Source organism: Pseudopodoces humilis, chromosome 12 (assembly GCF_049639895.1).
Source record: "Pseudopodoces humilis isolate 2021_Gansu_Grassland_sample_001 chromosome 12, ASM4963989v1, whole genome shotgun sequence".
Taxonomy (NCBI): Eukaryota; Metazoa; Chordata; class Aves; order Passeriformes; family Paridae; genus Pseudopodoces; species Pseudopodoces humilis.
The window spans coordinates 17797037-17823852 of NC_142211.1; the positions used below are offsets into that span (position 1 = coordinate 17797037).

The 26816-nt window shown below is 45.2% G+C and overlaps 1 protein-coding gene across 1 annotated transcript; it reads right to left on the reverse strand.

The window, feature by feature from the left end:
* Positions 1-716: 716 nt before the first annotated feature.
* On the reverse strand, positions 717-25763 carry LOC148183458 (uncharacterized). Its single transcript, XM_088061487.1, is given in 2 exon segments — positions 717-750; positions 24061-25763. Coding segments are annotated over 2 exon segments (1737 nt in total).
* Positions 25764-26816: the final 1053 nt, after the last annotated feature.

A 26816-nucleotide genomic window follows, 5' to 3' on the forward strand; every position in this document is an offset into this window, starting at 1 on the left:
TAATTTTCCTGACACCTAAGTCAATTTGTCTTGGCCAAAACCAGGAGCATGGTTCCTGCTGGTTTTTCAAGCCACAGGTTCTGCTTTGTCAGGTTTTTACAATACCTGAGTCCTGCTTTACTCACTTTCTACAATATATATCTTATCTTTATGGCCTTTACTTAGCAACTAGATTCTTATGTATTAGAAGTTGTTTCTCTCTAATAAGTTATATTCTTATGTGTTCTAACTTGTTTTCCTACTTTTACAAAATTGCTGAATAAGCTATATATTTGTTTCTCCTCTACCTGCTTAAGCACATTATATACTTCTAAAATTCTGAATTTTCATAAGCATACATGTTTTCCATATTGCTAAGAACAACTCTCCCTTGTGTTGCTAGTCCAAATCTGTCTGCGACACCTCTATTTTTGCAGCCTGATTTACCTGTTCATTGTTTCGGTGTTCATCATTACCCTGACTCCTGGGCACATGGGCAGCTACATGACAGACTTTCACAGGCAGCTTCTCTACCTGAGTGTAAATGTCTTTCCACTCTTCAGCAGCCCAGACTGGTCTTCCTCTATGCTGCCAGTTGGCCTTTTTCCACCTTCCCAGCCACCCCCACAGAGCATTGGCTACCATCCTTGAATCAGTGTAAAGGTATAGCTTTGGCCACTTCTCTTTTTCAGCAATGTCCAGGGCCAACTAGATGGCGTTGAGTTCAGCAAGGTGTCTTAGTCCACCTTCTCCTTCAGCAGCTTCTGCGACCTGTCGTATGGGGCCTCATATGGCTGCTTTCCACTTCCGGTTCATCCCTATGATGCGACAATTACCATCAGTGAAAAGAGCATGACATTTTTCTCTGCTGGCAGCAGGTTGCATGCTGGAGCTTCCTCAGCACATGTCACTTGTTCCTGCTCCTCTTCATCAGTAAGACAAAAGCTTTCACCTTCAGGCCAATTTGTGATTATTTCCAAAATCCCAGGGCAATTTTGGTTTCAAATATGGGCATGCTGTGTTGAGGATCAATTAATTTGCTCCATGTGGTGTCAGTGGCATGGTGGATAGAGGGAATCTTTGAACATCCACCCCAGCACTGAGAGTTGGGGTGCCAGGAGGAATTGTGCTTCCATGCTGATTGTTGGGAAGGATGAGAATTTAACAGAAAAGTTTTATGGATATGATTGCTTAGCAGAAGGTTGTCTAGAAATGAAAGCAAGCTTTGATATATAAAAAGATGTTTTTAGGGATAGTTGTTGCTGAAACAGCTGAGAGAACAAAGGTTTAGTCAAGTTGGAAGGTTTAGAGCAAAGGTTTAGTCCGTTAGAAGGAAGTTTTATGGCTTAAAGTCCAATAGGTTAGGTGATCTTCAAACAAAGCATGTTTGCTACCAAGTAAAAAAGCATAGGCAGACAGAAAGGTGTTGTTTACCAAAGCAAAAAGAATTTTCCACTGCAAAACAAGTTTCAAAGTTTAACATGTAATTACTGTAGTAAATAGAGACCCTTTTGTTCGCCTAAACATGTAAGATACGATGCTTTGCAAAACTATGCTTTGTGTAATAGGGATGAGGTTGAAGGCTGCTGCTGACGCCTGTATAATTATAAGAACAGCCTTGCAAGCTCTCTTGAATTCCAGAAAGTTAAGCCACTCAGATAAGCCTTAAAAGGAGAACAGTGAGGAAAGGTCAAAAGAGGAAGACTCCTGATCTTCATCCTGCGACCACCAGAAGGCAGAAAGCGACCACCAGTGACCGGAGGCACATGCGCAGAGACACCCGAGAAAGGACACGTAACCCGGAAGTCGGACCACTTAAAAGGGAGAACATGGAAATCGGAAGCGCGGCAGCCGATGGAGCAGAGACTCCCCTGCCGCCCAGCGCTGATTTTTGCTTATTGCTTGCTTGCTGTAATTAATAAATTTTTTTACCATATCACTCTCTTGAGTGCGTTCATAACAATTTGGTGCCCGTGACTCGGATGCAATCTGTAGGACAGATTCTCGGCACTACCGGGGGGCGCCCCGCTATTATTTAGCGGCCCGGTGGAGGGCCGGTTTCTGCCTCGGTTGCACCGACGAACCTAAAATTAAAGCAATAAGCAAAAGGGAGACCGGTCGACCCCTTAAAATCTGTGCACAGAGTCCGGACGAAGACGCGGGACGCGTGAGTATAACGGGGAACCGTTCGGTCGGGGTCGGGATCCCGGAGTGCGGCGACGTGGTGTGTGTGTGAGAGGGGAACTGGCAGCCAGATTCCCCAAGTGAGAGCAGACCCTTCATTAGTGCGTCTCCCATTAGCCCGCGAGGGCGTGGGCCACGAACAAGGGGAAGCGGAAGAGACTGTGTGATTTGGAAGGCACTCCGGAAGAATGGGGCAGGAGAAAAGCAAGCCCCCTGTATCTATTAAACTCCCTCCGGTACCTAGAGATAGTCTGTTGGGTTATATGTTAGAAAATTGGCAGTATTTCCCGGGAACAGAAAATAAAGATAAGGTGAAAATGATTCATTACTGTGTAGAAGTATGGGGAGGAAAGGAAATTTCAAAGAATATATTTTGGCCTATATTTGGATCAACCGAAGATTGGGTTAGACAAAAGTTAAATTCCTGGGTAAACACAAAGATCCCCTTTAGTTCAGAGGAAAGTGCTTATGCAGAGATCTGGGTAGTAAATCCCGAGGTTTTTATATTTAAGCTGACAGAGAATTCGGAGGAGGGGAAGGGAAAGAAAAAGAAACCTCGGAAAGAAGATACTTTGATAATTCCCCCTCCCTTTGTACCACCACCTCCTCCACGGGTCCCCCCCGCTCCGAACCCCGAGGAGGAGGATTTAGACGTGCCAGATATGGGACCTGTTACCAGGAGTAGATCTAGAAAGAAACAAGAGAACCTATTCCCATTAAGGGAAATGCCAATGGGTGGTCCCCAAGCTGGAATAGGGTTTATATCTGTCCCTCTCAGTTCGGGGGATGTCAGAGAGTTCAAAAAGGAAATGGGGCATTTGCTGGAAGACCCATTGGGGGTTGCAGAAAGAGTGGATCAATTCTTAGGACCCAATATGTATACATGGGAGGAATTACAATCTATTTTAAATATTTTATTTACGGCAGAAGAGAAAAACATGATTAGAAGGGAAGGAATGCGCATTTGGGATGCTCAGCATGTCCAGGGACCACTGGCAGATGTAAAATGGCCCCTCCAAAATCCCCATTGGGATCACCAAAATCCAGCGCACAGAGTACATATGCAGGATTTGAGGACTATTATAATTCAAGGAATTAGGGAAGCAGTCCCGAGGGGTCATAATATCAATAAAGCTTTTAATGAGAGACAGAAGAAAGATGAAACTCCTACAGAATGGCTAGAAAGGCTAAGAAAGAATTTTCAACTATATTCAGGAATGGATCCAGACACCCAATTGGGGCAGGCATTGCTTAAAGCACAATTTGTGGCAAAAGCCTGGGAGGATATCCGGGGGAAGATAGAAAAATTGGATGGGTGGCAAGACAGAGGTTTGGATGAGCTTTTGCGGGAGGCACAAAAAGTGTATATTAGGAGAGAAGAGGAGGCTCAGAAGCGGCAAATTAAGATGATGGTGGCTGCTGTGAGAGAAAGTAGAGATCAAACCTGGAAAGGGAAACAACAGAGACCAATCAGAGATTCAAAGGAAAGACAGAACACTAAAGTTTGTTTTTACTGTGGAAAGAAAGGACACTTTAAGAAAGAATGTAGGGTAAGAATCCAGGATGAAAAGATGTTTAAAGAAGATTAGGGGGGTCAGGGGCTCTTTATCATGGGGACCCGAGAACATCAGAAAGAGCCCTTGATAAAGTTAAAAGTGGGTCCCCAGCACCAAGAAATAACATTCTTGGTAGATACTGGAGCTGAGAGATCAACAATTCAGTTTTTACCTAAAGGATGTAGTATATCCAAAGAAACTACTGTGGTAGTAGGGGCAAAGGGGGAACCCTTTGAAGTGGGGGTTATTAAAAATGTGATGATAGAATCAGAGTCAAAAATTAGGTTGGGGAATTTTTTGTTAGTACCAGAAGCAGATTATAATTTGTTGGGACGGGATTTAATTATTGAATTGGGTATACATTTAGATATAGTTGATAAAGAATTGAAGATAAAGATATGCTCCTTAAGAGTAGAAGATGAAGACAAAATAAACCCAGAAGTGTGGTATACACCTGAGAATGTGGGACAGTTGAAGATAACCCCATTCTCGGTCACTATTAAAAACCCAGAAATCCCAGTCAGAATAAAACAATATCCCTTGTCACTTGAGGGACGAAGAGGGTTGAAACCAGAAATTGACAGATTGTTAAGTAAGGGGCTATTAGAACCATGTATGTCACCTTTTAACACACCCATACTGCCAGTAAAGAAGCCAAATGGGACTTATCGTTTGGTACAAGATTTAAGAGAGATTAATAAACGCACAGTGGCACGATTCCCCGTAGTTGCAAACCCGTATACTTTACTAAGCAAGCTGGGACCTGACAGTTTGTGGTACAGTGTTATAGATTTAAAAGATGCATTTTGGGCCTGCCCTCTTGATGAAGCTAGCCGAGATTATTTCGCATTCGAATGGGAAGATCCAGACATGGGGAGGAGACAACAATTGAGATGGACAGTATTGCCCCAGGGATTCACGGAGTCCCCAAATCTGTTTGGGCAAGCATTGGAGCAAATTTTACAGGATTATCAGACAGACCCAGGAGTGACCTTGATACAATATGTAGATGACTTGCTTTTAGCTGGGAAAGAAGAAGAAGACGTAAGGAGAGAAAGTATTAAGTTGTTAAACTTCCTGGGTTTAAAGGGATTGAAAGTATCCAAGACAAAACTCCAATTTGTAGAAGAAGAACTAAAATATTTAGGCCATTATCTTAGAAAAGGGGAGAAAAAGACCCTGAAAGGGTACAAGGAATTTTGTCACTACCGATTCCTAAAAATAAAAGACAGATACATCAAATCTTGGGGTTAACAGGGTACTGTAGACAGTGGATTGAAAATTATAGCAGCAAAGTTAAATTTTTATATCATAAATTGACACAGGAGGGATTAATGAAATGGAGTTTAGAAGATATAGAAAAACTCCGGGAATTACAAGAAAGTCTAATCCATGCTCCTGTCTTGAGTCTCCCAGATTTGAGAAGACCCTTTTATTTGTTTGTAAATGTGGAAAATGGAATTGCTTTTGGAGTCCTGACTCAGGAGTGGGCAGGGAAAAAGAAGCTGATAGGATATTTATCAAAGATCTTAGACCCCGTGTGTAAAGGCTGGCCAACTTGACTGCAAGTAGTAGCAGGATGTGCCCTATTAGTAGAGGAAGCTAGGAAAATTACCTTTAATAGCAATTTGAAGGTAATGTCCCCCCATAACATTTGGAGTGTGTTACAACAAAAGGCGGATAAGTGGATTTCAGATGCTAGACTCCTAAAATATGAAGGAATTTTAGTTGAGGCCCCAAATTTAATATTAGAGACCACTACTTTACAAAACCCGGCCGCATTTTTGTATGGAGAACCCAAAGGCGAACCTTTGACACATGACTGTATAACTACAATTGAGGAACAAACCAAAATTAGACCTGACTTGGAAGAAGAGGAATTAGAAAGCGGAGAAAAGTTGTTTGTGGATGGGTCCTCCAGAGTAATAGAAGGAAGGAGGAAAACAGGCTATGCCATCGTACGAGGACCTGATTTGCAAGTCCTAGAATCAGGTCCATTAGACAAATCTTGGTCAGCCCAAGCCTGTGAATTATATGCAGTATTAAGAGCATTGAAACTACTAGAAGGAAAGGAGAGGACAATATATACAGATTCCAAATATAGTTATGGAGTAGTGCATACGTTCGGTAAATTGTGGGAGGAAAGAGGTTTAATAAACTCTCAAGGGAAAGATTTAGTCCATCAAAAACTTATAATTGCAGTATTAAAAGCCCTGAGAAGGCCCAAAAGGTTGGCAGTAGTTCATTTGAAAGGACACCAGAAGGGAATGGATTTGAGGAGTAGAGGAAATAATGCCGCCGATCAGGAAGCGAAACGAGCAGCATTACGAACAATGGTCCTAAAAGAAACAGGGGGGTATGAAGAAATTTTGAAACATAAAGATAGTGACTTAAGAAGTAGATTTACTAAAGAAGAGGGGTTAAAACTCCCAGAGACGGGAGCAATAGAAAACCCAGAGGGGAGATGGTTTCTCCCAGATGGCCGGGAAGTACTACCAAAAGCCATAGCTCAAAGGATATTAGAAAAAATACATCAAAAGACACATTGGGGAGCACAGGGGTTGACAGACTATTTTGCCGCAAGGTATATGAGTACAGGTATTCGAGATTTAGCTAAGCAAATTACTAGAAGCTGCCTCCCATGATTACAAACGAATAGGAAAAATCTCAGAAAATTACAGTGTGGAGGGAGACCCCTGGCAAAAAGACCCTTTGCAAATATTCAGATTGACTTCACAGAACTACCGAAGGTAGGAAGGTTTAAATATCTCCTAGTCCTAGTAGACCACCTCACCCATTTCGTAGAAGCTTTCCCAACATCTAGGGAAACTTCACGAACAGTTGTAAAAGTGTTATTGGAAGAAATAATCCCCAGATATGGAGTACCAGAGACAATAGACTCTGATAAAGGTCCCCACTTTACATCAAAAATAACTCAGGAAGTGGCAGAAGCATTAGGAATAAAGTGGGAACAACACACCCCTTGGCACCCTCAAAGTTCTGGGAGAGTGGAAAGGATGAATGGAGAAATAAAGAAGCAACTTACTAAGCTAGTAATGGAAACAAAACTATCATGGGTCAAGTGTATTCCACTAGCCCTTCTGAATATTCAAACCCAGCCAAGGGCAGATTTGGGAATTTCCCCTTTTGAGATGTTATACGGTATGCCCTATAATATAGAAGAAGTTCAAACACATCCAAATGTGAGTGATCAATACATCAATGAGTATTTGATAAAATTAATGAAGTTTAAAAAGGCATTGTGGGAAAAAGGGATGCTAGCTCAAAGACCACCATTGGATTTTATATTACACCAGGTACAACCCGGAGAGTGGGTGCTGATAAGAAGTTGGAAAGAAAATCCCCTAACACCGAAGTGGGAGGGGCTGTATCAAGTCTTACTAACAACTGACTCTGCAGTTCGAACAGCGGAAAAAGGCTGGACACATGCGAGTCGAATAAAAGGACCTGTGAAACCACCAAAATCTAATAACTGAGAAGTGGGTAGCCCGGCTGGGGACTTGAGACTTAAGATATCCCGAACAAAATAACATCCCAGAACTATTAATTTGCTTAGAAACTTATGAATAATAAACTCCATAAAGGCTTTTATATAGAATATAAGATACCTCCATCTAGTGGTGAGGAAATATATAATAGAGGTGTTAAAATAGGCTGTACGTTATGCCAAAATTGTTACCCTTTTGTCTGTTTTAAATGTATAATATGTGAAGAACTCTGGTGGACCCACTGTCATAGAGGCTACCCACCAAGAGGCGTGTGTAACTCTTGCTACACTGCCCAGAGGGATCTCACTGATTGGGCTCTAGTAACTAGAATACAAGCAGGAGAATTTGAAAAGGGATCAGAGAAGTGGTGGGCCATCTACTCAAAAGGGGTCAATCCCTTGTATTATTGTTATCATCCAAACGAACCTACGCCTTTTGTAGCAAATATAGTAGCTGGGTTGTGCAGACGGTGGCTCCAGAAATTAGGGTGTTATACCCCTTTAATAAAGCATAAAAGTTGGGAAAAATACATACAAAGAATTAATAAAAGAGGAAATAATTCCCCTCCTGAAGAGTACTCTTGCTGTCGAGAAGATGGTACACCCCGTGTCCCGAGGCAACCGGGTCGACGAGGGAGGCAGAGGAGTAAAAAACCGTGGAGGGAAGCATTCCAATATACATGGGACCAAAGGATCATGGTTCTGGAAATGCCACAAGAGTGGGAATGAGACAACCCAGCGAAGTAATTACTGGGGAATCCAAATTGACACCTCACAAAGGGAAAGCCTCTGTTATAGTAGGGGAAGCCAATGCTCATTAAAGAAGTCAGTAACAGTTATAATCTTAATTAGCACATTTAATATTAGTACAAGCAAGACTCACGAGCCCTTCAATTGGTCCTTAATCCGATGGGAAGACCAGGTCGTTATCCAATCACAGATCACCTCTGAAGCCCCTGGCTTTCAAGTTACACTAGACTCTCTCATTGAGTGGAAGGGTACTAGTTATAAACCGCCTGGGTATAAGGTACTATATATGTGCCCAGCTTCTAATCCAGGCAGAGGATATTGTAATTACCCTGGCGAATTTTATTGTAAATATTGGGGCTGTGAGACAATTTCCATGGGGTGGAAGGTACAGAACCCAGATAAGTATCTAAAGGTTGAAAGGGGTCCACACGGATGCATAAAGCCCTGGATAGGTCCCTCGGGGGCAGTAACATATGATGGGACTTGCAAATTTCACTACATCAATATAACACAATCCCAAGACCCTGGGTGGTTATTAGGACGAACCTGGGGTCTCAGGGTGTGGGAACCCGGAAGGGATCGGGGAGTGCACATTCTTATAAAGAAAGAAGTAGTTCCCCATGATTCGGGATTTGTTGGACCGAATCCAGTGGTGTGGGGAGCCGTAGACCCCAACGTAAGGAATCAAAATAACCATTCAGAAAAACTAGAAAATAGCACCCAAATAACAACCACGATAGGGACACCCCAAGAATATGGAAACAAGACTCTTTGGAAAATTTTGCAAGCTACCTTTAAAGTGTTAAATGACACACACCCAAATTTAACTAGAGAATGTTGGTTATGCTATAACATTAACCCACCCTTTTATGAGGCCATAGGCTCCATAGCAGAACCAAAAAGAGCAAACGGCACTAATCCTGCCGCCTGCTCATGGAAATCAGGAAGAGAAGACACCCCAGGAATAACATTATCTCGAGTCACTGGAAAAGGAAAATGTGTGGGAAATGTGCCCCCAGATAAAATTCATTTATGTCAAACAAAACTACAGATTAATGACCCTCGTAAGCCAGCTCAGTGGCTAATTCCAGCACCTAATACTAAATGGGTTTGTAACATTTTAGGAATAACCCCATGTGTTTTTATAACAGCCTTTAATGAAACCTACGAATTTTGCATACAGGTTATAATAGTTCCCCGGATTATTTATCATTCTGAAGAATATATGTATACACAATACCAAAATTCAAAGTTGGTGAAACGAGAACCCCTCACGGCACTAACAGTAGCCGTATTGCTAGGTATAGGAGGGGCTGGATTAGGAACAGGTGTAGCATCCTTAATGAATCAGCATCAGGGATTCAGAGAGCTTAGAATTTCAGTAGATGAAGATTTAAGAAGAATTGATAAATCTATAAAAGACCTCACAGACTCCCTAGACTCGTTGGCTGAAGTAGCCTTACAAAACAGAAGGGGATTAAATCTATTATTTTTACAGCAAGGAGGCCTGTGTGCAGCACTTAGAGAAGAATGTTGTGTATATGTAAATAAAAGTGGAGTAGTAAGAGAAACCATGGCTAAATTACGAGAAGGACTGGAAAAGAGAAAAAGAGAGCAAGAAATGCAACAAAGCTGGTACGAATCTTGGTTTAACTATTCTCCCTGGTTAACAACTCTGCTATCCACTATAGCAGGACCGCTAATTTTACTAATCTTAGGACTTATGTTTGGACCTTGTATTTTTAACAAAATCATTAGCATTGTGAGAAGCAGGTTAGAAGCAGCTCACCTTATGCTAATACGAGCCAAATATGAAGCCTTAAATGGGGAAGAGACAGAAGATTATTTAGAGTTAAGTAAAAGAGAACTACAAAGATTTAACGAACAAAAGTAAGCAATAGAAAAATGGGGGAATTGTAGTAAATAGAGACCCTTTTGTTCGCCTAAACATGTAAGATACGATGCTTTGCAAAACTATGCTTTGTGTAATAGGGATGAGGTTGAAGGCTGCTGCTGACGCCTGTATAATTATAAGAACAGCCTTGCAAGCTCTCTTGAATTCCAGAAAGTTAAGCCACTCAGATAAGCCTTAAAAGGAGAACAGTGAGGAAAGGTCAAAAGAGGAAGACTCCTGATCTTCATCCTGCGACCACCAGAAGGCAGAAAGCGACCACCAGTGACCGGAGGCACATGCGCAGAGACACCCGAGAAAGGACACGTAACCCGGAAGTCGGACCACTTAAAAGGGAGAACACGGAAATCGGAAGCGCGGCAGCCGATGGAGCAGAGACTCCCCTGCCGCCCAGCGCTGATTTTTGCTTATTGCTTGCTTGCTGTAATTAATATTTTTTTTTACCATAGCACTCTCTTGAGTGCGTTCATAACAATTACTAACTCAGATGATTAATTAGTCACTAACATAGTATGGTAATCTTAGCAGATTTGATAGGATATATGTAAATGTAAAGGTATTGTGTATGATGCTGATTGGTTGTTATGTAATAATATGCACAGCAAAAGAAAGATATAATGCATTGTAACCAGAACCAAAGGGGCTTCAGGACACATGGCTTGCCTATAGCCAGCAGCTGTAGGCCGACCCACAACCCCCTGCTGTAACCTAATCTATGGAATAAACAGCATTAGAAAGAAAAGCCATCTGAAGTCCCCATCTCTCTGTAGGCTCTTACAGCTGATAACCCATGAGGCGGCTTGCACTCCTTCATAGGCATCCGGGATTTCCTACTCTGTTGGGGTGTAGTTTGCTTCGGACCCTCTGTAACTTTGGCTCCAGACTCCAAGGGGACAACACCGAGTCTCCCCAGGCACCTTCTGCCAAAAGCTCCAAGAAAGACCATTGCTCCCAGCTGCAGAGTAGAGCACATTCTTCACCTCTGGTCCTGTCCTCACTGGGCCAAGGGCTATCGCATGAGCGATCGCCTCTTAGATCTGGATGAAGGTTTGCTGCTGTTCAGGGCCCCAGGGAAATCATTGTTCATGTGGGTAACCAGGCAGAAAGGGCTCACAGTCTGGCTGTACTTGAGGATGTACATTCTACAGAAAACTATGGCACCTAGGAAAGCTTGCATTTCCTTCTTGGTGGTCAGTGGAGACATTACTGTGATCTTATTGATTACATTGGTGAATATCTGATATCATCCGTCTTGCCATTTCACTCCCAGGAAGTGGAACTCTAGAGCAGGTCCCTGTTGTAATGCAGTTAGGAAAAATGGTATGACCCAAAGAATGTACCCCTGAAAATGTAGACTTGTAAGTTCTTTCCCTTATCTTGTTCTCCCCAGTTCCCCTTATTGGTTGTGTAAATTCCCCCCCACCCCTTTCCCCTGCCTTGAAAAAGAGCTGCCTATCGATACCTCTTCCTCTTTCCCCCTTGCAACTTCACTCTGAAAGATCCCAAGAAATAATACTGCAACTGCCATCTCAGCAAAGGGAAAGAGCCTCATTTTTAGGGTCTCCTCTGGCAAGCTAAAACTACCTCCCCAGCCTCCCTGCCTGCTGCAGGGTGGACAGTGGTAACAGAGAGGCTGGGGACGAAGTTATAATAGCAGGTGGCATCCAAGCTGGGTTCGACCCCCTAAAACCAGCTGGAAACACAGGTGTTTCGCAAGCCTGGGCACCTCAGCTACCTTGAAAAGTTAAATTGTAGTTTACAAGGACTGGATTGGTAACTTCCTCATGCCAAGAGGAACCCAATCCACACAGGAGGCATTTTCTACTGCTTGGCAACGTAAGCGTGGTGAGTCACACTGGCCGGCCCAGCAGGCCAATGTAGAAGCGGGGTGGGAGTCGAGCCGGGGATCAGCTGAGCGCGTGCCCAACCCGGTGGTGGTGATGTGTCCCTGCAGGCAGCGGGGGACAGCCGGGGCGGCGGCAAGCGCGCAGCGCGCAACCAGGCGCAGTGCACAGGCCAGGCGGCGCGGGACGACTGGCGGCAGCAGCCCCAGTGGCCGTGGCGCACGAGGTCCCCCCGCGCGGTGCCGGCCGTGGAATGTTTCACGGGACAACGGCGTGGCACAGCAGCGACAGCCGCGAGAGCTTACCTCAACCCAGTGGGCGTGGGGGGAGTAGTAAAAAAGCCTGCCTTTGCACCGCTTTGTTGCTTTGCAGTAAAACAAGATAAAAATGAGTTGTGAAAACACAATTTTAATAACAGGCATGGGATCTAACACGTCTACACCCCAACCAAAATTAGAATCCAAATTGCAAGAATTTTTAAGTACTATAAATATTACAATCTCTAGAAAAAAGTTAAAATGTTTCACAGTGTGGTTATCTCATAACAATCCACACATAGATTGGTCAGAACTAAATTCTATCTCTACATGGAATCAAATTTGCAATATTCTCACTCTAAAAATAGAGGAAAGAGAAAAAATGCTTCAAAATATCTCCCAATTTTTCTTACAATTCAAAAAGAATTGATCAACAGAGAAAAAGACATAAAAAACCAGCCATTGCAGCCTTCATCAGTATCCCATACCTTTTTACCCATACCCTCTGCTCCTGTGCTGAAAAAGATACATGGAACAATTCCAGAAACTCAAGAAACGCAGTGTAATAGTGCCATTTCTGGAGCCATGTGTCTCATTCAGCCCCCCAGCTCTGATAGCCTTGTGCTGACTATCAGAGAATCTTACCCTAATATTCCAACCATGAAATCCCCGGGCCTCCATGTGCCTAAAATCCAAGGTGGAGTTGGCCATGTGCCAGCTACACAGGTGGAGGAACCCCCTCGTATCTCCCACCACTTTCCCATGACTCTTTCTGGCCACCTCACTCTGCCCATTTCCCTTATTCCTCCCATAACCCCTCCTCTCCTTCTCACATCTCCCTCCCTCCTGCAATATCCTGCTCAAGCATGGCATCACCTTACAAACACACCCCAAAATGTTGCAATCTTGCTCTCAACGCCCCTGCCTCCTCTCCCCACGGGGAGGGGGGGACTAAGAGGGGTGGCCCTGCCCCCGTGGGGGGGCGGGGGAAGGGGTGTCCTGCCCCTGCGCCCCCAGGGAGGGGAGATGTGTCCCTGCCCAGCCCCTGTGGCGGTGTGGGTGAGACCCTCCACCCATCTGGGGGTGAGGCAGGGCCCCCTGGGCCCCCTGCAGAGGCAGATAAGTCCCTGCACCAGCCTGGGGGTGAGACAAAGCTCCCATTGCCCGGTGGGGGTGGGGTTGGGCAGGGAAACCCCGGAGATACAGGCTCTGGGGAAGATAAGGGTATACCTACATCTGCACCTGTGATATTTACTGGTAAAAAAATAACTAATAGGGAATATCAGCCTTTCGCTTACCATGATATCAGAGAGATATGTAAAATACAACGTGAATTTGGCAAAAAAAGTGAAATATTAAAAAGAATTATTAAAGCTACTTTAAAATCTCAGGAGTTAGTTCCTGCTGACATCAAAGATTTCTTCAGGTGCCTCCTAATACCTACTGAATTTAATTTTGGTGAAAGTTTGTGGAAAAGGTCGTTAAAGGACCTCCTAGATGAACTTAAGCAAAGCATACAAAATGCAAAAGATGCAGAAAATAATGATATTACTTTTGAACACCTATGTGGGGAGGGAAGGTGGTCTAAGCCTGAAGATCAGGTTCAAGTGCTAACAAAACCTACTTTAGATAAAATTAGTGAAGTAGCAGAAAAAGCTTACAATAAAATACCTACATTAGAAACCCAAATCAGTTATGTTAATATTAACCAATTTCCATCAGAGAGTTTCTTACATTTTGTAGATCATCTAAGGTTACCGATACAACAGCAAGTGCAAGAACCAGCAGCACAAGCAGAATTGATTAAAGAAATGGCACAAAGAAATGCCAACGAGGCCTGCCGTAAAGTGATTCTAAATCAGCCCATCTATCCTCCACCTACCATAGCAGATATGATCCAAATGTGTGCCAAGAAAGCAGAGCTGTACAGTGCACATGACAACCAGGACCACTCAACCCAAGGACTGTAGCAGCTGTAACACCCGGGATGAACAAGTCACAGATGTCACCCAAACAGCTGCAGCACATCATCTGTTTCCAGTGCAAGAAGCCAGGACATTTTGCAAGGAACTGTCCTCAAACCCATCAATAAGGGAAACACCAGAAAGAAGCTGTAGCAAATCAAAAAACAACTGAATTCTAAGCGGTTTTCTGTCAAGCACAGAGACATAAAAATGACAGACCTGAAACAGAAAAAAGACTCTATTTTAATGGGAAAAGGGGAGGAAAGGGAGCAAGGTGAGAGGCTGCAGAAACATAATTGTGGGGAACATTTGCCTAATAAGATCTGGCAACCGCAAAAGCGATTCAGACTTGTAATTTCTAAAGCTTTTTGTTTCAGATCTAATCGTTGGACTGTCATTGGAGTGGACTTGCAAGACAATTCACAAGACCTGGCTGGACTGGATAATAGGTATTTTGTTATTAGAGATGCAGCACACACACCAATAGAGATTGAGGTAGCTCCCATGACAATTAAGGGAGACCTAACACACCTCACTCTCTTGGCAAGATGTCCTCAACCACCCTTCTATGTAGCCAAAGGGCAAATAATAGCCCAGGTGATCCCTTTTCCAACAGATGTCCCAGTAGATGACAAAGAACCAGGAATCTACTGGGCAGAAGTGGTGGGTGAAGACAAACCCATTATGGGGTGTAACCTAACACATAAATCAGAACATCTCCATGCAGAAGAGTTAATTGACACTGGGGCAGATGTGACTATCATACCTGAAAGAGTGTGGCCCTCACATTGGGAACTGCAACCCGTGGCAGGAAAAATACAGGGTGTTGGAGGGATGAAACTGGCAAAAATCTCTAAAGCTATTGTCCAGATTGAAGGCCCAGAGGGTAGGTTACCTAGTGTCTGACCTTTTGTCACTGATTACAAGTGCCCCCTGTGGGGAAGAGACACCATGTCCCAGTGGGGAATAAAATTAACAATTCCTGAGACACCTCAGGATTTTTGATGGAGGCCACTGTAGAGCGTCCAGTCCAAAAGCTATCTTGGGTAGATAATAATCCAATTTGGGTGAACCAGTGGCCTCTCAGCAAACAGAAACTCGGAGCGCTAGAAGAATTGGTAGAAGAAGAATTGGACAAAGGACACATAGTAGAAACAACCAGCCCTTGGAATTCCCCGGTGTTCGTAATAAAAAAGCGAGGGAAGGATAAGTGGCGCCGCCTTCAGGATTTGAGAGAAATAAACAAAAAAATAGAGGACATGGGGTCTCTTCAACAAGTTATGCCATTCCCGACTATGTTACCACAAAATTGGCTACTAGCAGTGCTAGATATTAAAGACTGTTTTTTGCAAATTCCCCTGCACCCAGAAGATGCACCACGGTTTGCCTTTTCCATTCCCACAATTAACAGGGAAGCCCCAATGAAACGGTACCACTGGACAGTACTACCTCAGAGGATGAAAGTGAGCCCCTTCATCTGCCAGTGGTATGTGGGGTCTGCTGTCCCCAGTGCGTGCAAAAAAAAGATGCCATCATTTTGCACTACATGGATGATGTGTTAGTGTGCTGTCCCAATGACAACATGCTGCAAGACACCCTTGACCTAGTGGTTAAAGTTTTAACCTCTGCTGGATTCCAATTGCAGGAAGACAAAGTTCAAATGATGCCACCTTGGAAATACTTGGGCTTAAAGATAAGTGAATGGACTGTTATTTCACAAAAATTGGAAATTGTTGGCAATCCTAAAACTCTAGCAGATCTCCATTCCCTATGCGGGTCACTAAACTGGGTCAGACCATGGCTAGGTCTCACTAATGAAGACCTGAGCCCCCTGCTCAATTTATTGAAAGGGGAGAGAGAGTTACTGTCTCCCAGGGAGCTGACTCCAGAAGCAAAAACTGCAATTGAAAAAGCACAAAGGGCCTTGACAGAAAGACAGGCACATCGCTTCAAACCTGTGCTGCCTTTCAAATTTATTGTCCTGGGGAAATTACCATACTTACATGGGTTGATATTCCAGTGGGCCGAGGGGCAGGGAGATCCACTCTTAATAATAGAATGGATTTTCCTCTCCCATCACCGACCCAAAACTATCACCAAGCCACAAGAGCTGATGGCTCAGCTGATCCAAAAGGCCAGGATAAGGCTGCAGGAACTGGCAGGTTGTGACCTTATGTGTATTCACCTTCCAGTCAGACTCTCTGGAGAAGGCAAACACTCCCCTGAGAAACTGACCAAAGAGATGTTTGAGCACCTGCTGCAGAGCAATGCTAATCTTCACTTTGCTCTGGATAGCTATAGTGGGCAAATTTTGGTCCATGCACCATCACACAAATTGTTTCATGAGGAATTCCACCTCATTCCTTGTGAGAAAAGGAGCCGACGGCCACTCAAAGCTCTCACAGTGTTCACTGATGCATCTGGAACTTCTCACAAGTCGGTGATGACTTGGAGAAATCCACAGACTCAGCTTTGGGAAGCTGATGTTGAGTTTGTAGAAGGATCACCCCAGATAGCTGAACTGGCTGCGACCATAAGAGCCTTTGAGAAGTTTTCAGAATCAATTAATTTAGTTACTGACTCAGCCTACATAGCAGGAGTGGTGTCCCGAGCAGAACAGGCAGTTCTCAAGGACATTAAGAACGAACATCTCTATAGATTGCTCTCAAAACTGATTTATTTGATTTCAAATCGAGAACATCCTTTCTATGTGAGGCATATAAGATAGCATTCCGATTTGCCAGGTGAAATCGTTGAGGGGAACCGGAAAGCTGATTCCCTTGCTGCCCCAGCTGAAAAGGCACATCTCCCAGATGTGTTTCAACAGGCAAAGTTAAGTCATCAGCAATGCCATCAAAATGTGCCAGGACAGATGCGTCAGTTCCAGCTGACACAGGGTCAGGCTAAAGCCATTGTGGCTACCTGTCCCAATTGCCAGCTCCAGGCAGTGCCATCATTAGGCATCGGGGTTAATCCCCGAGGCCTTGGAAGCTGTGAGGTGTGGCAAACAGATATCACTCACATCCCCAGTTTTGGTCGCCTCAAGTATGTACATGTGAGCATTGATACATACTCAGGAGCAGTGTATGCCTCTGCTCATGCAGGAGAAAAATCTGTACATGCCAAACAACACTTAATACAGGCGTTTTCAGTGCTGGGGATCCCTAAGGAAATTAAAACAGATAATGGCCCAGTGTATAAATCCAAGGAGTTCCTGGAATTTGTCCAGCAGTGGGGAGTGGAATGTAAAACTGGCATCCCCCGCTCCCCCACAGGTCAAGCTGTGATTGAGCGTACACACCAGACACTCAAACAAGTCCTAGCCAGGCAGGGTAGAGGAACAGTGTGCATGTCTTCACAACAAAAGCTTTGTAAAGCTATGTTTACTATCAATTTCCTGAACTGTTCTTTTGAAAACATGAATCCTCCTGTGACTCGGAGTTTTAACAGTGGTGAGCAGTTTAAATTATCACAGTGTCCACTGGTTTTAATCAGGGACCCTGAAACTTGGCAAACCAAGGGCCCCTATGAACTTGTCACCTGGGGGCGTGGTTACGCGTGTGTATCCCCCCCTGCAGGCCCCCGATGGATTCCTCAAAAATGGGTAAAGCCTTTTGATCCCAAAAACCCAGCCCCAGCAGAAGAAGAAAAGAGACAAGTGGCAGTGGGTTCCAAAAGAAGACGCCGCCGGGAAAAACAAGAAGAAACTTTCCTAACCTCTGGCTATTCTCTGACCTGCTTACATTGACTGTGAATGTGTTTTAAAAATGTTTGTTTCTTTTCTTTTAGAAATAACCTACCTCACACTCAAACCCATGATGGGCCTTACCTCAGCTATCCTGCTTGCTCTGAGCAGCCTGACCACTGCCTCGATCGTCCCTCAGCCATGACAGAACATCTGGGTGACCCTGGCACACACACTTCAACAAGACTATCTGCCTGTCCACTGCAGCAGCAAAAGACCCTATGTCTACCTGTCTGGTAGGAATTCCCCTGCAGGCTGAAGAATTTACAGCCAGTTTCAGTGATACCAAGTTTAATACAATGCCTAAAACACACAGTCATAAAACACATGAAAATCGTAAACGGTGAGCTGTGGCAGTGAAAAATCCTATAGAAAAGTGGTTACCAGTACTGCCCAGAGCTAATAAAGAGCCCCAAGAATTAAAGCTATGTGGTTCTTCCCCTGCATCCTTTTCTGTTCACTTCCTTTACAGCTTACTGCCAGACACAAAACTACAATCACATAATCCAGTATCCAAAAGAATACAAAGCAAAACAATGGTGTGGTACGCTAAGTCAGGCCATAGCAGACGATCCTCATCGTTCACATCCAAGAATCCTCCCTAAAGGTATATTTCTGATATGTGGAGATAAAGCATGGGCAGGAATCCCATCTCGCCTTCGTGGGGGGCCTTGCACTTTTGGGAGGCTGTCCCTGTTTGCACCCAACCAAACCCAAATTATTAGATGGACTAGGATGTGGACTCTGTGTCTAACTCTGAAACAGAGAGCCTGTAGAAATTACAGGCCACATAGTTCTCAGTCCTGCCTGAGAAGCTAGCCTGAGAAATTCATGGGAGTATTCAAAACAATTCTCAGAGACAGAAAACAGCCTTGCCAGGTACTGTTTGTCTGTCCCTTGTTTTCTTTGCAGGAGAAAGTCAGGGTGCACCACTGACCAGTGATGGTGGTGTAGTGGTTTGCTGCCCAATGAGAGTTTCCTTTCTGTACTTTCCACGGATCAGTCTATAAAACAGAACTGAAGTAATAAACTACGAGATATTCTCCTAACCAACTCCATGAGAGTCTGTGTTGCTTTATCCCAGCTGTTCCTAATAGAGTGACACTAGGAAAGCAATTCGACTCATGAAATCCACAAAAGAGGCACTGATATTTTAGACTCAAATTGTGATTTGGATATATTACATTGGGCAAAATCAAAAAGGGTTGCTGCATCCATATTTCTTCCATGGGTTGCAGCTGCCAAGGCACTAGATGAATTATGATAGCTTGAGTGCTGGGTGATCAAACAGGCCAACTTGACATCAGTCACCCTCATCTCCCTCCTCGAAGATGAGGAGATTACCAGACAGGCCACACTCCAAAATCGAGCTGCAATAGATTTTCTGCTGCTGCTGAATGGACACGAATGCCAGGAATTTGAAGGACTTTGCTGCCAAAACCTGTCCTCAAAAGCTCCCAACGTCCACGGAGCCCTCCAAGAGATGAAGAACTTGATCGGACAAGTGAAGCAAGAAGCCGAGGACTGGTTTAGTGAGCTGTTCAAAGGCTGGGGACTCACAGGATGGTGGATCTCGATAATCAAAGCAATCTTGTTGTTTTTTGTTGTTCTGTTTCTAATCGTGCTAGCCTTCGGGATTGTCCGTTGTTTAGTTTTAAAAGCTCTCAAGAAATTAGTATCTACTACCTCAGAGACCATCCACATAGAGCTAGCGGACTGGAAGCAACTGGACCGGCCCGTCAATCACGGTTGGTGGACAAACTCATGATCGGTATCAAAATGATCTCACAACCCTTCAACAAAAATTTTATATAATAAGAAAGGGTGAGATATAATACAGTTAGGAAAAATGGTATGACCCAAAGAATGTACCCCCAAAAATGTAGACTTGTGTCCTAGTTTAGGGCAAATTAGGGAGGAAAACTCCAAATGGGGATTTCCCCAGGGAAATGCCCCCTCCCCACCAACTGGTCCGGGAAAGGAAAAAATAAATTCCTTGGAGAGAAGTGAAAAAAGCTGTTTATTTAACAGAAATTGAATAATATTAAATAATAAAACCTCTCGCTGTTCGATGGGATGGCAAGTCTAGGAAGAAAAGTCCTTTTCATGTGGTGTAGCTCGGCTCGCTCAGGTTCTTATCAGTCCTTTCAGCGTTGGAAAAGTGCCGAGGCCCAGGCCCCGGTGGGCCAAAGGCGTGAGCTCCCGGGATCTGGCTGGGTGTTCAGTCCAGAGCAGGTTTGCACAGATCCAAGAAAAGGAAAAAAAAACAAAGGTCCAGGGAACTCCTCTGCCTCAGCTAGCTAAAGCTAACTAAAAAGCCAGAGGGAAGCTCTGTCCCGCTGTCTGTCCGTGCTGCAGACACCACAGTCCAGGAGCGAGATGTGTGGGAGTGATGTTTTTCTTTAACACAAACTGGGCGCTTCTTCTTCCCCCTCTCTTGCTCTCAAAGCCAGTCTTAAAGGTGCAGAACTTAATATATAACATAAACCAGACGACTGGGAATACCAGTATCATAAAGTCACCCCAGGACATGCCACCCCTTATCCCCATATCGTCAACTTATTATCAAAATTAATATACATATATATTTTAACTCTACAACACATACATTATATGCAGACAAGGACATTCATTCATGATCTTCACCCAACCATCAGATCTCCCTGAGGTACACATTGTGTTGTTTCATCTTTCCGCATTATCCACCATGTGCAACCCGGTCCCTGAGCAAAAACAACCCCACAAATGGGTTTGTCTGTGCTCGAAGAAGAATTGATCCAAACTGTCTTTCCTAACAAACCTCTGAGATGTATCGCTGGGACTTTGTCTCCGTCTACTATATGCAGGGGCTCAGATTGGGCTGGGCCTGCTTGGTTGGTGGAACCTCGGGTGTTAACTATCTATGTGGCCTTTGCTAGATGCTGCTCCCAATTTTTGAAAGATCCCCCACCCAACGCTTTCAAGGTAGTCTTTAACAGTCCATTGTACCTCTCCACTTTCTCTGCAGCAGGTGCATGGTAGGGGATATGGTACACCCACTCAATGCCATGCTCCCTAGCCCAGGTGTTTATAAGGCTGTTCTTGAAATGAGTCCCATTGTCTGACTCAATCCTCTCAGGGGTGCCATGCCTCAAAAAGGACCTGCTTTTCAAGTCCCAGGATGGTGTTCCGGGCAGTGGCGTGAGGCACAGGGTAGGTTTCCAGCCATCCAGTGGTGGCTTCTACCATCGTGAGCAGTGTGATGTAGTCGATCTGCCAGGCTTCCCCATACCTATATTTGGACCAACGCCCACCGTACCATAGCAGCTTCAACCGCTTGGCCTGCTTGATCGTGGCACATGTCTCACAGTCATGGATAAACTGGGAAATACTGTCCATGGTTAGATCCACCCCTCGGTCTCGTGCCCACTTATAGGTGGCATCTCTACCCTGATGACCTGAGGCATCATGGGCCCATCGAGCTAGGAACAACTCTCCCTTGTGCTGCCAATCTAAGTCTATCTTTGACACCTCTATCTTTGCAGCCCGATCTACCTGTTCATTGTTTCGGTGCTCTTCATTAGCCCTACTCTTGGGGACATGGGCATCTACATGACGGACCCTCACAGACAGTTTCTCTACCCTGGTAGCGATGTCTTTCCACTCATCAGCAGCCCAGATTGGCTTTCCTCTGCATTGCCAGTCAGCCCTTTTCCACCTTTCCAGCCATCCCCACAGAGCATTGGCTACCATCCATGAATCAGTGTAGAGGTAGAGTTTTGGCCACTTCTCTCTTTCAGCAATGTCCAGGGCCAGTTGAACAGCTTTGAGTTCCGCAAGTTGACTTGATCCACCTTCTCCTTCAGCAGCTTCTGCGACCTGTCGTGTGGGGCTCCATACAGCTGCTTTCCACTTCCGGTTCATCCCTACGGTGCGACAGGAACCATCAGTGAAAAGAGCGTAGCGTGTTTCTTCTGCTGGCAGCTGGTTATATGGTGGAGCTTCTTCAGCCTGTGTCACTTGTTCCTGCTCCTCTTCATCAGTGAGACCAAAATTTTCACCTTCTGGCCAGTTTGTAATTATCTCCAAAATCTCAGGGCGATTTGGGTTTCCAATACGGGTGCGCTGCGTGATGAGGGCAATCCACTTGCTCCATGTGGCATTGGTGGCATGGTGGATAGAGGGAACCTTTGCTTTGAACATCCAACCCAGCACTGGCAGTGGGAGTGCCAGGAGGAGTTGTGCTTCTGTGCCAATCACTTCTGAGGCAGCTTGAACTCCTTCATAGGCTGTTAAAATTTCTTTTTCTGTTGGGGTGTAATGGGCCTCGGACCCTCTGTAGCTTCTACTCCAAAATCCTAATGGTCGGCCTCGAGTCTCACCAGACACCTTCTGCCAAAGACTCCAGGACAGACCATGGCTCCCGGCTGCAGAGTAGAGTACGTTTTTCACATCTGGTCCTGTTCTGACTGGGCCAAGGGCTACTGCATGGGCGATCTCCTGCTTGATCTGAGCAAAGGCTTGTTGCTGCTCAGGGCCCCAATGGAAATTATTCTTCTTCCGAGTGACCAGGTAAAGAGGGCTCACAATCTGACTGTATTCAGGAATATGCATTCTCCAAAACCCTATGGCACCTAAGAAAGCTTGTGTTTCCTTCTTATTAGTTGGTGGAGACATTGCTGTGATTTTGTTGATGACATCAGTAGGAATCTGATGCCGTCTATCTTGCCACTTTACCCCCAGGAACTGAATCTCATGAGCTGGTCCCTTAACTTTGCTCTTCTTGATGGCAAAACCAGCTTCCAGGAGGATCTGGATGATTTTCTCTCCTTTCTCAAACACTTCTGCTGCTGTGTTCCCCCACACAATGATGTCATCTATGTACTGTAGATGTTCTGGAGCCTCACCCTTTTCCAGGGCAGCCTGGATCAGTCCATGGCAGATGGTGGGGCTGTGCTTCCACCCCTGGGGCAGTCGGTTCCAGGTGTACTGCACTCGCCTCCACGTGAAGGCAAACTGAGGCCTGCATTCTGCTGCCAGGGGAATGGAGAAAAATGCATTAGCAATGTCAATAGTGGCATACCATTTCGCTGCCTTGGACTCCAGCTCGTACTGGAGCTCCAGCATGTCCGGCACAGCAGCACTCAGCGGTGGAGTCACTTCATCCAATGCACGATAGTCCACAGTCAATCTCCATTCTCCTTCAGATTTACACACAGGCCAGATGGGGCTGTTGAAGGGTGAGTGGGTTTTGCTGACCACCCCTTGGCTCTCCAGCTCTCTGATCATCTTGTGGATGGGGATCACAGCATCTCGAGTTGTTCTATACTGTCGGCGGTGTACCATTGAGGTGGCAATTGGTACTTGCTGTTCTTTCACCTTCAGAAGTCCTACTGTAGATGGATTCTCAGACAGTCCAGGCAAGGTGTTCAGTTGCTGGATGCCCTCTGTCTTCACAGCTGCTATTCTAAATGCCCACCTGAATCCTTTTGGGTCTTTGAAATACCCACTTTGGAGGTAGTCTATGCCCAAAATGCATGGAGCCTCTGGGCCTGTGTTGTAGTTAGGGCCTGGCGCTGCGGAAGAATTCGGGATGGAACGGAAAGCTAGTAACCCACCCCTCTTTTTAGGATAGTAAGTCCTTTTCTAATTAGCCAATAGCACCCAGGTGTGACGTATGTAGATGGGAGTAACACAGTGACCCCAGGCTATAAAATGCTAAGTTTCCCTGCAATAAATCGGCATTTTCGCCATCCATCACATTGATGCAGTGGGATATGGACCGAGCAGCTGGGAATAGCTGCCGTGCTGGCTCCAGCCAGGGTACCAGCCTTGCTTGAACCCCAACAGGCCTGTCACAATAGGGTGCTTCTTTCATTCATTTCCAGTCAGGCTCACATCTGCTTCCACCAAGGTAAAATCCTGTGATCCCCCTGTCATGCCAGCAATAGAAACAGATTCTGCCCCTACATGTCTTGATGGGATTAGCGTGCACTGTGCACCAGTGTCAACCAAGGCCTCATATCTTTGTGGTTCTGATGTGCCAGGCCAACGAATCCACACAGTCCAAAAACCACGATTTTCCCTAGCCTCTACCTGGTTAGAGGCAGGGCCCCTCTAAGCCTGGTTATCCTTCTTTCCTTTGATATATGTCTTGGATGTTCCTTCAAGGGGATCGGACATGTCATCATCATCATACCTGGCAGTTCGGCTATGTGCAACTGGAGCTGCTTCCCTTTTGGTGGAACTTCCTTTGTGACTCTTCTCCTCCTTCAATTCACGCACCCGTTGTGCCAGAGCTGCAGTAGATTTCCTATCCCATCTCCTCATGTTTTCTCCGCAATCACGCAGGAAGAACCACAGCTCAGCTCGTGGAGTATACCTCCTCTCCCGATCTGGGGAACGCCTGCGTTGAGTGCCAGGACCTCTGATCTGTACTGCTGAGATTTGGAGAAGGTCCTCTTTAATCTCATCTCTAAGTTTCTTGTGATTCTCCTCTATCTTATCTTCTAATTTCTGCAGACGTGTTTCCACAGCTGCGATTCTTGTATGTGTGGGGCCATGCACGGCATCTGCGTATGCTCGAAGCTTCTTCGCCATATCAAGCACCGTCTCCTCCCTTTCATCCCGTTTCATCATTGCTAAAGCAGATGCATATTCTTGTGGCCCAAGTCGTACCAATTTTCACCACATCACGGATGTACATGGCACCAAGTCTGGATTCTTAGTTGGTATTTCATCTGAAAACACAATCTCTGCCACTGCCATTTCTCTCAGGCGTTGGATCCCTTGTTCGATGGTTTTCCACTGTGTTTGCTGCATGTAGAGCTCATCTACACACAGATATCTTTGAGCTACACTTTCAAGGACCCGTGCCCAGAGACTGAGAGGGTTAGCCCCCCTCATCATCTCATGGTCGATAACTGGATCATGTGACAGGGATCCCAGATTCCTTGCTTCAGTGCCATCCAGAACTGTAGCTTCACCTGCAGCGTCCCACAGACGGACTAACCAACTAATTATAGATTCATCAGGTCGTCGAGTGCAGTCCTTCCTCAGGCCACGAAGATCTTTCAGGGAAAAGGACTCAATATTAACCTCTGATCTTGTGCCAGTTGCTTTGACTCTTGGTTTTGTGTCAGGAGGCATTGAGGGTCCTTCTCCTGCATCATCATCATCATCCACTGGTTGATGGGTTTTGTCTGTGCACTTTCCACTTCTTGTGCTAGTAGCAACAGCCATTGGTTGAGGCTTGCTGTCTGGTTTAGCTACCAGCTTTGTAACTGGGAGGTTGGCTGCAGCCTGAGTAATTGGGGTAACTGTTGATTTATCTCCCTGTCCCTTTTCTCCTGTCTGCTGCCCTACAGTATCCAGCAATGTGTGATAAGCATATGCCAGGGCCCAGCTTACTGCAATGATCTTTTTTTCTTTGGAATTATCCTGACACTTCTCTTTCAGGTATTTCCCCACCTCAGCTGGATTCAGAATTTGTTCATGTGGAAAGTCCCAACCTACAGGGTCAGAAAATTCCTTCAGGATTTGGCCCATATCCTCCCATTCTCCACCCCACTCAGGATTTTCCATGCTTGGTTCAGGGGTCTCATCAGTCCCTCTAGAAATCTCAGCCCTCATTCTAGAGAGGCTGAAGACTGTATAGAGGAAACTTACCAGATTAAATGCCAGAAAGATGGTCTCCTTAACATTCAGGGGAAACTGAACACTCGTTAATAGTGATGTAACTGATTCAGAGGAGAAGAAGGAAAGGAAAGGTTGAAAAGCCTCATTTCCTGCTCCTCCTCTAACAAACTGGGTGCATAACCATACCCATGAATCCTTTATATTTGGAACAGACTGCAGCACCTGAATAAACTTCTTGGAAATCATAATCACTAGGCCCAGCCCAATAGCTATTCTAATCCGTGCCCCTCTACTGTAAAAGCTATGTGTTAGGGACAATACCGGGGCTAGTTGTGGATAAGAAAATAAACCAAGGGACCATAAAGGTATTAAAACCTCAAAAAAGCCTAGCGACCAGAAACACATGAAGGCCTGCACCCCAAAAGACATTATTAATTCAAGCAGCATGGCTGGATGGCTAGGGACTGCTTTATCTTATCCCAATACAAAGTAATTGCCACTTCAATACAATCAGTACAGGGTTTTTCCACTCTCTTGTGCCACGCGCTGGGCGCCAATGAATGTATTTGTCCTGGTTTAGGGCAAATTTGGGAGAAAACCTCTAATGGGGGCCCCCCCAGGGAAGCAAACCCACGTGGCCCTTTTCTCCCACCCCCCAACCGGTTCAGGAAGAGATTTCTCTGAGAGAAGTGGAAAAAACCTGTTTATTTCACAGGCACAGCACTACCCAGCACAAGAATGAATGATATCAAATTACAAAACCTCTCGCCCTTCAGAAGAGATGACAAACTTCAGAGGGTCTCTTTCCTGTGGGTGTTCGCTCTGTTATCAGTCCCTCTGGCGCTGGAAAATGCCGCTGCCCAGGCTGGGCTCCCGGTTAGTCCACGGGTGCAAGCTCCCGGTGCTCCCCCGATTCGCCAGTCCAGAGCAGGTTTGATTTGCTTCAGAAAAAGGGAAAGAAAACAGTCCAGGAAGACCTCTCTGCTCTGGCTAGTTGGAAAGCCAAGGCGATCTGTGTCTTGTTGTCTGTCTGTGCTGTAGTCAAAACTCCCGATGCGGGGGGGGAGCAAGTACAGTCTCTGATAACAGACTCGGTGCTTCTTTTCCACTCACTTTTACTCTCAGATGGAATTTTAAAAATACAAAACCTGTGTCTGGGTTAGGTGGACGAATGGGGATACAATTTAACATCATCAACCCAGGACACCTCACCTGCAGCATCCCACAGACGGACTAACCAACTAATTATAGATTCATCAGGTCGTCGAGTGTAATCTTTTCTCAGGCCACGAAGGTCCTTCAGGGAGAAAGGTTCACCAGTGTCTTCTGATTTTTGATCAGTTGCTGGTCTTGAGGGTCCTTCCCCCGCATCACCATTATCATCATCTACTGGCCGATTGGTTTTGGTTTTGAATTTCATGCCTCTCGAGTAGGAGCAACAGACACTGGCTTAGGCTCACTGTCTGGTTTGGCCACTGGCTTAGGCTCACTGTCTGGTTT